The sequence below is a fragment of the Poecilia formosa genome, unplaced genomic scaffold (assembly GCF_000485575.1).
Source record: "Poecilia formosa unplaced genomic scaffold, Poecilia_formosa-5.1.2 Scaffold136, whole genome shotgun sequence".
NCBI lineage: Eukaryota > Metazoa > Chordata > Actinopteri > Cyprinodontiformes > Poeciliidae > Poecilia > Poecilia formosa.
The window spans coordinates 177,273-190,552 of record NW_006800075.1 but is presented as its reverse complement, the minus strand read 5'-3'; the positions used below and the strand labels follow the sequence as shown (position 1 = coordinate 190,552).

General features: G+C 40.2%; 2 protein-coding genes across 2 annotated transcripts in view; one reads left to right on the top strand and one right to left on the bottom strand.

The window, feature by feature from the left end:
* Positions 1-13,280, bottom strand: part of dock1 (dedicator of cytokinesis 1) — a 198,067-nt gene that overhangs the window by 82,119 nt on the left and 102,668 nt on the right. The window lies entirely within an intron of this gene.
* Positions 1-13,280, top strand: part of insyn2a (inhibitory synaptic factor 2A) — a 34,332-nt gene that overhangs the window by 2,921 nt on the left and 18,131 nt on the right. The window contains exon 2 of the mRNA XM_007562386.2: positions 11,752-12,979. Within this exon, the coding sequence (XP_007562448.1) occupies positions 11,757-12,979 (1,223 nt within the window). The 5' untranslated portion in view covers positions 11,752-11,756. The remainder of the gene's footprint in view (positions 1-11,751; positions 12,980-13,280) is intronic.

The following is a 13,280-nucleotide window of genomic DNA, read 5'->3' as shown; positions in this document are numbered from 1 at the left end:
ATTTAAGAGACATACAGCCAACATAATTTCTAAGTATTAATTTGGCATTTTACAAAATCAAGTCATTTTTCAGCACAAATATCTAAACAGATAAGGGCAAACAGTGCTGTGGGTCTGGTTGCTATGTGATGTGGGGAATAACTGCTGGGCTAAAAGAGGAGATGTTTTGTTTTGTTATTTTCTGCAATGGCATAACTGATTTTATGAAATCACTGGAACGACAGAAAGCTCATCACTACAAATTGGAGAGGCTGCAGCAGTTATAAGAAAAGGAAAATGAAAAGAAAAAAAAAAAAAGGAAGAGAGGTTGTGGGAACCCGGGAGTCAACAACAATAAATAGTAATAAATACATAAACCAACAAGCCTAAATGAACTTTGCCTGCTGCATGCTCAGTGATGAAAGAAGCAAATGCGAGTCAGAGTTTCCTAGCTGCTGCATGTTTTCCAGAGCAAGGTTGGGGACTTAATAAATAGCTCTGAGGCTATTTTTAGACACAAATTATTGATTCTCAGACGGCGAAGAACAAAACTGCGGGGTCAACATCTTTGGGGGTGACAGGTTAATTGTTAAGCAGAGCCAAATATTTTTGATCTATAAGGCCAGTCAGAAAAGTTAAAGGGTTGATTACAGTTACCTCTGCAGGAATTAAAATGCAATTATATTAAAACCAATGTCACCCTTTAAAGCATTGCTATTTAGTAGCACTCGGCAATAACATTCACCTCATTAATGACTAATACTTACATTTACAAAGCAAAATAAGATGCAGTTCTAGTGCAACAGTTGAAGAGCCACAAAGGAGATAAACAAGCTGCTTTTGGCAAAAAAGTGATTCATAAATATCCCGTTGAACTTGTCCATAACTGCTTATTGAGGAAAAAAAATAAAGAATGTTTCGTAGTAAGTATCTAATTATGGTGTTATTAACTGTTTATAAGAAAGAGAGAGAGAAAGGACGAAAGAGAGAGAGATCCGTTAGGCCTCATTCTGAAAGTAGAGCTGCTGCTCCTACACATCAAAAGGATTTAGATGAGGTGGTTTGGGAATCTGATCAGAACGCTCCCAGCGCAGACCCAGAACTTACTGGAGGGACTTTTTTTCCCCCTTTCTAGCCGGGGATTGCCTTGGGAAACCCCGGAATGGAGAGGAGAGAGTTACTGAGAAGAGGGATCTCTGGGGGTTTCCTTGTGACTCTGTTATCCCTTAGACTTCATCTTGAGTAAAATGGAAAATGACTTATGAATAATCACATTTTCTTACAATGGACTATTAGATTCACATGAAATTAGTTTAGCTCATCGGCTGTCAAATTTGGTCAGAAACGTCCCAAAAAAAGTGGCTCTTAATTCACCTTCATCTGAAAAGCTCTGATAGTAAAATATGACGACTGCAAATGTGCTCAGTGGTTTTGGTATGTGAAGATACCACCTTAGGGAGAAAAAAACAACTGATTTTTACCTTTGACATGCAAAAAAAAAAAAAAGTTACAAGAAACAGCCAAACATTTGGCACAGCCACATAAAGCACAACGCAATCTGCATCTGAATGCCCCGAATGTAAAACCTTGGCTCCTTGTTATGATTTTAGATTTGATTTTCTGTGCACCATCTGCACAAAGAGATTAACTGTTTATTTGGCTGAATTTGTTAAGAAACAAACTTGTATAATTATCTTTTTCAGCATGATTCTTTACTTGCACAATAAAAATAACCATAAGAACGATTTAGGGTGACTCTAAATACCATACCAAGATGATTTTTGGTAGCTTTTTGACTTGTGATCTTTCACTAATGTTCAGCTCAGATCTCAATCCGTTCCGTCACGTTCTTTTTTTCAAATCAGTCCCTTTCCATTTTACTCACATCCAACTCTGCACCACCCAAACATAGTGACAACTTCTTTCTTCCTGCACCTGTTTGATCTACTCTTCAACACCCCCATACCCCATCCTCTTTCCTCTTTCTCCTGTTTTTCTTGTCAATGTGTTTTTTTTATTTTTTTTTTATTTAGCAAGAGATGCCTATGTGAAAGCGGCAGGGGAGTTCTTTAGCTGCCTATGAGCTTTGAAGCCAGTGTGAAACTTAAAGCAATGAAAGAGACAAAAAGAGAGAGGAATATGAGGGGGGGGGGAGCATGAAAAGACATGAAGGATAGGTTGTTGTGTTGAAAGATGAAGAGCTGCAAAAAGGTAGAGCCATCTGATGCATTCTGATTAGAGCAGGCGCCCACTGCAGAACACATCCTCTCCTCAGGTCTGCTCTCCGTTTACGGCAGACGCTATGTTCGCTGATGTATGGACAGGCTTCCTGAGAATTAATCAAACTCCTGAGAACCCACCTGGGCACCAGCACGACACATATGTTGACTAGCAACCAGGAATAGGGGACGTACCAAGAAAAACAAGCACTATTCAGCAGGGACCAGGTGAGTAAAAAAAATAAATAAAAAATAAGGCGACAGTGTCTGCAGGCTACAGTCCAAGGATGAGACGAGCCCATAAATACAGACTACCATGTTATCTTTTTATGACTGTAATTTCTAGGGCCTTACACAGTAGAGGAGGGGAACATTTTCTGAAGATGTGCACAACACCCATACCAAGAACAGGAGGCTCAATGAGAGTCTCTTGAACAGTATACAGTCTTTACAATGCCGTAAAAAATGGACAGGCTCTCCAATAACTAATAAAATTGTGCAAACAAGGCACAAAAATACATCCCAGATGCAGACATTACCATAAATTATATTCCTATTACTTTGTTTTTAAGTGCTGGCATGTAGCACTTAAAAACCGTTTTCTTTAAGTTGTTGTAAAACTAAAACAGACAAAAACATGGTTTTGGTCGTCGGTGTCATATGCATGCTGATGAACGTTCAGACTGGTAAACTGGAGAAACTAAACGGCAGCAAGAATCAGCAGCTTATCCACATCTCAAAGATGGGCCACTTGTTTCATAACAGCAATGTGTAGAACCAGCGTAGGGGAATTGGTTAGTTTGAGAGAGGAGTGAACAAAGTCAAATATGTTAAATATGAGAATCCAAAATTCAACAATTTGAACCTCAGAGGTTTAAATTCCTCCTTTGCAGCCCTGACATATTTCCAGCTGTTTGTTTTTTCCCCCTAACAATTCATACCATAGGACACGTGAGCACCAACTCATTAGGGGTACGCCTGAACGATCAAGCTACGACGACCCCAACAGTGAGCTGAGCAGAGGGTAGGGCTTATGTGCCCTAAAAGCACCATTAGTTGCTTGAACGGCGCCGTTAGTCTGATTGCTTTGACTACAACTTATTAGCCTGTTACTTTCTACCAATGTTCAAATCTGAAGAATCCTTGGGTGAGAGGGAAAACATTTTTAAAAAACGACAAAAAAAAAAAAAAAAAAAAATCCAGCTGTCTAAATACTTAGGTATGTGTACAGCTCACAAAGTGTCCAGGTTGCAAATTCTGCATGGGATGAAGGGACATTTAAGTGTACAACTGTGTAGAGATGAAAAGGCAGAATTTGGCTGACGCCATCTTCTTGTTTCATTTTTTTCCCCCAAACACCGGTGATTGTTCTGTCCTCCATATCCAGTTTTAGTCGCCGTAGATGTTAAATAAGTCCACTTCCACATCAGCCACTCTAAGCATTCAATATGGGTATGAGGATCAAAAAGACAGTGGTTGAAAATCTCAAAATGCCATTAACTCAAAAGGCAGATATGCAATTTTTTTATGGGAGTGTAAGTATCAGCTGTGCTTTTAATCCTCTCAATTAAGCTAACTGCATGCTGTCGACACACTCCCGAGCAGGTAATGCATGTATTTCCAGCTGACACACTTTTACCTCCACGATAAATGGAAGAGTGAGATGGAGGATTGCAGTTTTCCATTTGTATGGCCAGAGAACCTTACTTTAAAGCTCTAAGACCTGATTTATTTTAGCTCAGCATTGAGCTTTTAAATATTCAGACAGGTCCTGTAAATCATAACTGCACATTAAATCATCTCGTCACTTTTATAGAATCTCCACAAAAAAATTTTACAGCAACCTATAACTTTAAAAATAATAATAAAAAAAATACGAAAACATAAATACCAGGCCTTTGCTCAAGCCACATCTCCCCTGTTGATTAAAATTACAGTTATTCTGAGTCAAAACAGATTACAGGGGTTTTTTTTGTCTATTAATGGAAAACTAAAAATAGCATTCAAGCAGTTTGCACAGTATTAACCATCATTTTGGACCTTTTTTCCTTCTTTGACCAAAGTGGCTCCCAAAAAAATATTTTTTTTTTGCAGCTACTTCCTGCTAATTTTGTTGCTCTTCAACATAACATTTAAAGCTGTTCATTTTTCACATACTTTCCCCCCCCCCGATTTCAATGAAAAAAATATATATATTTAAAACCTTTTTACAAGGCACAAATCACTAATTTGATCATTTCAATCAAAATCTCAGTCATTTTAAAATTTCAAGTTCCTACTTTAAGACTATGAGAATATTATTACTATTTTAATCGGCCTATGAACAGAGCAGTAAAACAGAATGCTTGGTCAGACATTGCTGGATCCTCTAAAATCCTGCAACAGTACAATTTTCCGGCATTCGCTGACAAAAGATTTGCTGCACTGTGTTAATGTTATCCCTCAAAACTGACTTGCACAGGCATTTAGTTCTACAGCGCCATATCCATTTTTACCATAGAACATTACAACCGCAGACAAGGAATAAAGTGAAAATCCAAACAATAAATCAGCAGTGCTACTACAAGAGACCCCAGCAACAATTTTTTGTTTCACTGCAATAATTGCTGCGCTTTTAAGAGACGAATCAAAGATGTTTCCAAACACGACTAAGCCCCATGTAATTATGAGCAGAAGCCGACAAAAGGGAATAAAAGATGAAAACAACACAAGAAAAGATAGCGATGGATCACTGAGGAGTTGGGAACCTCCATGACTGAGACGATGCTGTCAGTCGTTTCTTTATGGAGCATCTGAGCTGCTACAATACGAAACTGCGGAGGGGATTGTTTTCATGTAGCAAAGAGTCAGATTAAAGCTATTTGCTTTCTTTATCTGCATGACTTCACATAATTATGGACTTCAAAACTATAACACTCATTAAGTATGAGATTAACATACTTCTCATTGAGAGATCAGGGGTATTTACATATTACGTACTGTGACAACAAGCTTCTCTCATAACGCAGTAAATCTGGTGGCAGAAATGGGTTACCGCTTATGCCGCATTTCTTTTACCTGAAGAGACGTAACTGGCATCTGGAATAGACATTAGGAAGCATACCTTACAAAGTCAAGGATAAAAGTACACAGATATTGTCTTAACTCATCGTTTCAATAAGCAGAAGGACCCCAGTTTATATCTTTATACTTTGTGTCTTGTAGGTTGCGAGCACTTGGAACAGAAGTCAAATTCCTTGTTTGTGCACACAACGGCCAATAAAGCTGATTGTGATTATTATTAATTTTTTTTACTTAAAATTAGCAATAGCCAACTTTCAAAAATGGAAAATAGTATTTCCAGGTACAGTTCGGCGAAGGTTTTAGAAGGTTCTGAAAGCTAAAGACTAGCTAACCCTAGCCATTTTGTTTTTAATTTTATAATAGCATTTAGCAATTGCATACCACTCAGCTAGAACTAACAGGTTCAGGTTATAAGAACGTGCTTTTAAGAAAAAATAATGTAATCAGATGAGTAAATAGCCATGGGTTGTTCCACTTGCACTAAACTACTATTGCAATATTTTCACAGAGTTTTCTTTACAGCGTTTAGTTGTTAATGAAAAAGAAAAATGAGGATAATGGAAAAAAAGCCTGCCAGAAACACAACGTTGAACAGCTTCAGCAAAAAAGATTGCTGTTGCATTGCTGCCTCTAATTGACATGTATAGCCATGGCTCCTGCGTTTAATAAATTCGGCTTTGTGATGCATGTTATATTAATGGATTTTCCCTTTGGTGGAGCCGAAGTGATAAAACAAAATTAGTCAGCCTAGAAGTTACGGTAGATACTTTATCCCCACAGGTTGAACGAGGACACTAAAATTTGCACATTTAATAGATTCCCCACAGGCAAATCAGCAGAGTGACGTTCACAGCTCTGCTGACTCATGTGGAGTTTAAAAAATGCAAGTAATGAGAGGTCATTTTTAATTCAAGGTGTGATGCCTTAAATGAGCATGAGTGATGGGGGGAAAAGGGCAACTATGCTTTTTATAAAGACATTTTTTTTTTTTTTTTTTTTTAATACTGTCGAAGCAAAGTACATGGTGTCCCGGTACATTTAGTGGAAGGACAAATGCAATAATCTCCCAGGAAATGCCCAAACAGTTGCTCATAGTGCCTGACTGACAGGCAAGAGAGCTGTGCCTCTAGAACAAGGTCANGATGGGGGGAAAAGGGCAACTATGCTTTTTATAAAAAAATTTTTTTTTTTTTTTTAGAAATAATGACCTAGATTGAATTTGCAGTACTCCAAAGATTTAACTTAAGGACAAATGCAATAATCTCCCAGGAAATGCCCAAACAGTTGCTCATAGTGCCTGACTGACAGGCAAGAGAGCTGTGCCTCTAGAACAAGGTCAGATGTGAGCATGTTGATGTGTTTAGCCATATGCATGTGACTCGACGAGATCCGTTTTTGCGAGGTCTGGGTAGAAAATAGTGGGTCAGTCCGCTTGACAAATGTGCCCTTAGATGTAAAAAAGAGCAGACGTGCATTTAAAAAAAAAAACAAAAAAAAACGGTCAGCTGTCGGAGCTTACGTGCTGAATTGTGTTGTTTATGGAAGAGGCCATGAGGTGATGTTCCAGCCAGAGGTGAGAAACGAGCGCTGCAGCGGTCGTCCGGGGTCTGATCCCAATGGGTAATAAATCAGATATGTGGAGCCCGGAACACTTCATTTAGCCTATGGTGCCGATGTGTCAGAAAGGATTACGCTCTAGTGCAAATATGATACGACGACATCCAACTGCATATGCACTGTTATGCTTGAAAAAAAAAAAAAAGATCTGCTATGTTTGTTTTGAAAAGCTAAATCTACAATCGGTCACATTTGAAATGATTAAAAATCAGAAGGTCCTCTAATTTTAAACAAATGCAGGGTTTCGTTTCACAAGGCAGAATTCTTCGGAGAGTGCATTCGGAGAGAGCATGTCAGATGCTTTTATCTCCCATTGAAAATGTCACCATCTGTATAAACATGCAGAGGACACTGGCAGCAAGAGATCAGGAGAGCACACAGTTTTGCAGATGAACAGATATAGCGCCGACTTATTCAAAGAGACAGAAGAACACAGAAAGATCTGCCTTTCTTCAAAAGAAAGGCTTTGTATGCCGGACAGTCTGGGTAATAATTGGAAAATGAATGGGTTTGAGACATCCAGCCTGAATTCTCCTACTTTACATTCTGGTGGCGCTCTAATTTCTCAGCTCAATCAACCTAATGGAAAAGAGGTCAGGAGTCATTCAGTAATTTTATTCATACTTTACAATGGACCACTTGATAATAATTCTCTCTCAACAGAACACAGGTTTCTCAAAAAAAAGAAAAAAAAAAGAAAATATAATCCCCTAACCTTGATTCTTATTTTTGCCTCCTTTCAAAACAAACTGCTTGGTTTGGAAAGTAATATACAACACACTGGAACGACTTAATGCCGAATATCAAAAATGTTATTTATTTCAGCCATTCAGCTGAAAAGGTAAAAAATATGTTGCTTAGTTGTTGAGTAATGAAAATATAAAATCCCTAAGTATTTCAAAAGATCAATAAAAATCGCATTATTAATGTTACGACCTACAGAATCATAGGAAAGACAGTTAACCTCATAATCATCCAGCAGATAATCACCGACACACTCCACAGGCCACCGAGGTCACTCTTTAGGAAGTTGGGTATGTCCAAGCAAACTGCTGGAAAATTTAGTGAAAGAAAAAAAACGGTGGTAGAAATAACACAAGCAATAGGGATAACCACAAGAAGAATTTTTAAAAAGACATTTACAAAATACGAACTGAGGTTTTAGTCAGGGCCACTACGCATATGCAGGACATGAGCCACAACTGCCACATTTTATGAGTTAAGGTACTCCTGAAACAGTGACACCACTAGAAGCATATTACCTGAGCTAAGGAGACAAAAAACAACGCTGACATGGTCAAAGAGACAAAAGAACAAGGAAAAAGCCTTTGTTCAAAAGAAAGGCTTTATATGCTGGACAGGGGGGGGGGTAATAATTGGAAAAGGAATGGTCAGGGTGGAGACATCCAGCCTGAATTCTCCTACTTTACATTCTGGTAGCAATATTTTCTGAGCTACATGTATGATTGAATTAAAATGACTTTTTTGAAGATGACATGTTGTGTATTGGTGTAACATAAATAAAGTGAACTAGCTCGGTGGTTCAAAGTCCTCTTCAAATGGGGCTTTACATGGAGTTTAAGGTCCCAGAGTCTGGGCTAAGAGTGGAGAGACACAGAATCCAACATAACTGACATCCAGTATGACGTTTCCACTGTTAGTGATTGTTTGGACAGCCATGTAATTTGCTGGTGTTTGTCCGTTTTATGTCATCAAGACCAAAGTCAATGTAGACATCTACCAGAAAACATCAGAGCGTGTGATGCTTTCCCCTGCTGACAGACTTTATGGAGATGTTGATTTCAGTTTCCAGCAGGAACTGGCACCTGACCCACACTGCCAGATGTACCAACACCTGGTTTACTGAGCGTGGTCTCTCTGTGCTCGGCTGACCAGCTAAGTGCCCTGACTTAAACCCCATTAGAATTTATCGACTATTATAAAGACGAGGATGAAAGACGCCATGGCTAGCAATGCAGGAAAACTGTAGGCTGCTATTAAAGCAACCTGGGATACCTTTAAAATCTCAGCAGATGACCTCCATGCCATGTCGAATTGACGCAGTAATTCATCGAAAAGGAGGCCCATCCAAGTACAGAGTGCATATAGTGTGCAGTTTATGAACATAAGTCTCCCCGCCAAAATTGAGAGAAATACATCACTCAGTGTGTAATTAATCAATACAAGTCTCACTTCAATACAAACACCTGTGTGTGAAGATAATTACTTTTCTCTGAGTAGGTTTTGCATTTGCAATCTTAATAGAGTAAGAACAGTATCGTTTCACAGCAGAGTCTCTGAGGTTTCCCAATTTGTTTGGTGCTTTGCAGCATTCTGCAGACATCCTGAAAACCGCTTCCTCACAGAACGTCGTGGTCATTTCAGTAATCATCTGCCTGTCGAGAATCAAACAAACATCTGCTTGCACAGCAGAAGGCTGCCCTCTCCAGCTTGTATAAAAGGTGCTTTGTGTTATGCTCTTGCTTCTCGGTGACACTGCTGGCCAACTGGCTCCACAAACGAGGGCCGTCGATAGTTCGTGGAGGCGGGACATGCTACGGATGACGTCACCTGGCGACAGACTCCCTGAAAGTCAGGCGTTACCCACATGGATACAGCTCAGTAAAATGAAAGCGAAAGAGATGCCTTGCTTAGAGGAGAAAAGAAAGAATTATTCTTGCCAAAATATAACGTTTCTGTATTTAGAGATGTTTTTGCAGGCAAAACTATTATGGCAGATAAATGACATTCAAATACAGCCTAGTCTCTCTTCTCTAAAGGAGCTAAAAATGTCACAATTGAACACAAGGGAAACAGAGTGTTAGTAAACAAGTGAGAAAAAAGGAGACACGGTTTAAACTGAACATTTACCTTTGTCAGAGAGCGGTCATCAAAGTAATTGTTCTATCTTTTTCGATGTCTGTAAGCATGTGGCGTGTTTGCTTTTTGTAAATCAGCAGGCAGAGATGGAATTCTATTCTATTTTTTATTTTTTTTTTGTCAGAGCCTCAAAAACAAGCTGCAGAGTCACGATGCCAGCACCATACCTGTAATAATTCATCATCTCTGCTAGCTTTTTCTCATGCTTCTGTTGTACCAAAAACTGACATTGTCTTTAATTCTGATAAATGAGAAAGTAGATTAAGAAACAAGTCGTTTTTGTATCTGTTAAAGAAGCGCAGCGCTCAACGGTATGTCCTTGTGCTTATCACCAGGTGTTAAAAAAAGTACTATTTTGGACACTACTGAAGAAATTCAGCTGGGAAACCTCAAACATTGTTAGATCATAACAGATTCATTCTGTAACATCTATAAAACAACTTATATTTAGTGGGAGTCTCAGTTTTTGTCTTGCAACGTATTTTGGTGGATGTCAAGTGAATCTTGTGGGGGTCGAAACGTAAAGAAATTATGCAGACTTTGCAAAACATGCTTATGATGCATCCCTCTTTTGTATAATATGCATAGTATCTTGGGTGAAGTGCATAAAATTCACTGTCAGGTTAAGTTGTTTGATGAGAGGGTTCTTAATTTAGCTCACACTTAAAAGTCCAACCATCTTGGGGTGAATGTTAATGCTCTGTGCACTGTTTGTGAGAGACACACCGCGTGGTCAAATATTGATGTCAATTAACTGAGAAAATAGGATGGATGACCCTGCTGTTGGACCCACTTTAAACATTTCACACAGCTAGGTGAGAAGATTTTCATCAGAGCAAACAAAAGGTCTGCAAATTACTACATTGACATCATGTTACTGCAGAGATAAAAGATTAACACACATTCAGATTTTTTCTGCAGTTGTGCATGTACAAAGTAAGTTGTAACAATACTACAAGAAACCAGGATCCCAAGAAAGACACTGTATTCAATGATGGAAAAAAATATTTTAAAGCTACAAAAATATCACTGCTAACAAAATAAAAAGCGCATTTAGCTGTAGCGCCGTTCAATTTCGGTTTCTGCTAATTTTGCATCATATTTTCTTTCGCGATCTGCTTCAAAACCAAACCAAACCAAACCAAGTTTTCCATCTTTCCTTTTAGCCATTTTTGGGAGGGTGTGGCCTGATGTGCTAGTAAATCTCAACAGAGGACTGGGGTCATGGGCCCTAATTGACATACCGATGCAGCTGGAGAACATTCTGGGATTTGTAATATTTACTGTGCACCGCCTACTAGCAGGGCAGCATAGACTACATTATGACAGCAGCACACTTATCGTAACTACACCACCTCTGGGAATGGGATGGGAGTTAAGTGCCTTCATTTGGAGGGCACAGAAATGTTTTAAAACCTGATTTTACATTCTGATTTAAAAAGGGTATGATCATGCAGTGGTCTCACTATAGTGTGTATGTGGTTCATTTAAAGTGTATTAAAAGAACTAGTTTGCTTTTAATTGAAAAAAGCAAACTAGCAAATATCACTAATGGACTTAGTGGTGAACAGAGATAAAGACAACAGGTAATACATTTATTTAATTGCCAACAATAAAAAACGGAAAGTGAGGCTAAAACAGTGCTGCTAGTTTTATAGAGATTGAGTGCATTCTGGATATGTGCCTGCAATACACTTAGTCATGATGTCATCAAAACCTGCAAAGTTTTAGAAGAAAAAGTCTAAAAATGGTGGGAAAAAAGGGGTTGCTTCAGAACACTCAATTCTGAAAAACTTTTCTCAAGCCTGCCTACAGATCTGCAAAAACCCCCTAGAATCATGATGCATAAACACCTGCAGAATCCTGTATGTTTGTGTTTATTTGTTATATGTAATACTCAGGAAAAGTTGTTTGTCTCTGTGATTCTTGACAGATTTTTATTTATTTATTTATTTATTTATTTTTACAAAGCATCTCTCTTCATGTCTCTTAGGAAACATGGTGAGCAAGGAGGGTAGCAAATGCATGCTCACCAACTCAGAGTCCGACTCAGAGGCACCGCCTTTGCCCTCCACTTCCCTGGCACTGGAGTATTCCCTGGAAGCCAGTCGACAGGTGAGGAAGAGAAACAAAGCCCTGCAAGTGCGCTTCAAGGACATCTGCGAGGCACAGAACGAGCAAAGGGAGGCGGAGCTGCAGGCGGCGGGGAAAGGCGGCAAGCCAATGTCGTACAAAGTGGCGTACCGCAAGTACATGACCGTCCCTGCCCGCAGGTCCATCCCAAACGTCACCAGGAGCACGGGCGTCCAGACGTCCCCGGACCTAAAGAAACGTTACCAGACCTTTCCCTTTGAGCGCAAAAAAGGCCACACATTTAAACACGTGGCAGCTGTGGAAACGTATAAAGGTCACAATAACGGTTTTGTCATGGAGGCGAAGCAATCCAAAGCGGCTGAGCAGGGTTTAGACGAGGAGGAGGAGGGGGCGAGCAGAGGGAGAGGAGTCCTGAGGACCAGGGCTCTGCTCCATACTAATGAGTGCATTGCCACAGTGGAGCAGCACAGTGCACCTGATGGCCTGTGCTCCGATGCTTTGCTGCTCAGTTGCACTGCAGACACAGACTGCCTTGCGGGTACGCCGAGAGGAAGCGGAGCTGGAACACAAGGGGAGTACCAGCTTTGCAGCGTCCCGTCCAAAGCCGGAACTGGATTACAACACAGGGAGTCCGACGTAGACCGCCTGGCCAAGAGGCAGCTGCTCAATTTGGAGGAAGGCTCGTCCCGAACTCTCCCGGACAGAACCTCCAAGGTTACGGGCCCCATCGCCTGGAACTCTCTCACACAGGTGGAGTGCCTGGACAGTCCGTCTGTGCAGAGCAAGAGGAAGAAAGGCCTGCAGCTGAACGGACTGTCTAGCGAGACTCTACCGCGAGCCAGAAGGGGCTGTACAACGCAGGCGCAGTGCAGTACAGGGCAGCTTTCAGCCCGGCCTATGCGGGGCATGGATGAGCCTCCGTCAGGCTGCATGGGCGGTCAGGCTGATGGGGCTCCCTCCGACCAAACACAAGAAGCCTGCAAGCAAATAGTGCCTGTAAACCAGGACGGGGATGTAAAAGCACAGCTTCAAGCCATGGAAAACCTCATCAGTTCCAGTCAGGAGACCATCAAAGTCCTGCTGGGCGTCATCCAGGAACTGGAAAAGGGAGAGGCCCACAGAGAAGGGTAGGAGACCTCACTTGCATCTTAACACCAGAAATTCAAACATTCATTTTTTTTCCTGCTATGTCACAGAAAGATTTCAGCTTTTTTTTTATAATGAGAATTGCATAGAGCTCAATAAAAGCCATTGTTATACAAATAACATGAGACCCAGACATTCTGAAAATGAGTCTGCAGCCAGCCGTGACTTAAGTTATTCTGGAAAGAGTTCAACTTTAGCAAGTAAATAAACTGAAACAAAACTACTTGCTTTCTCAGAAAGAACAGGCATGTATGAAAGCCAGTTTGTGCCTCAAACCTAAAA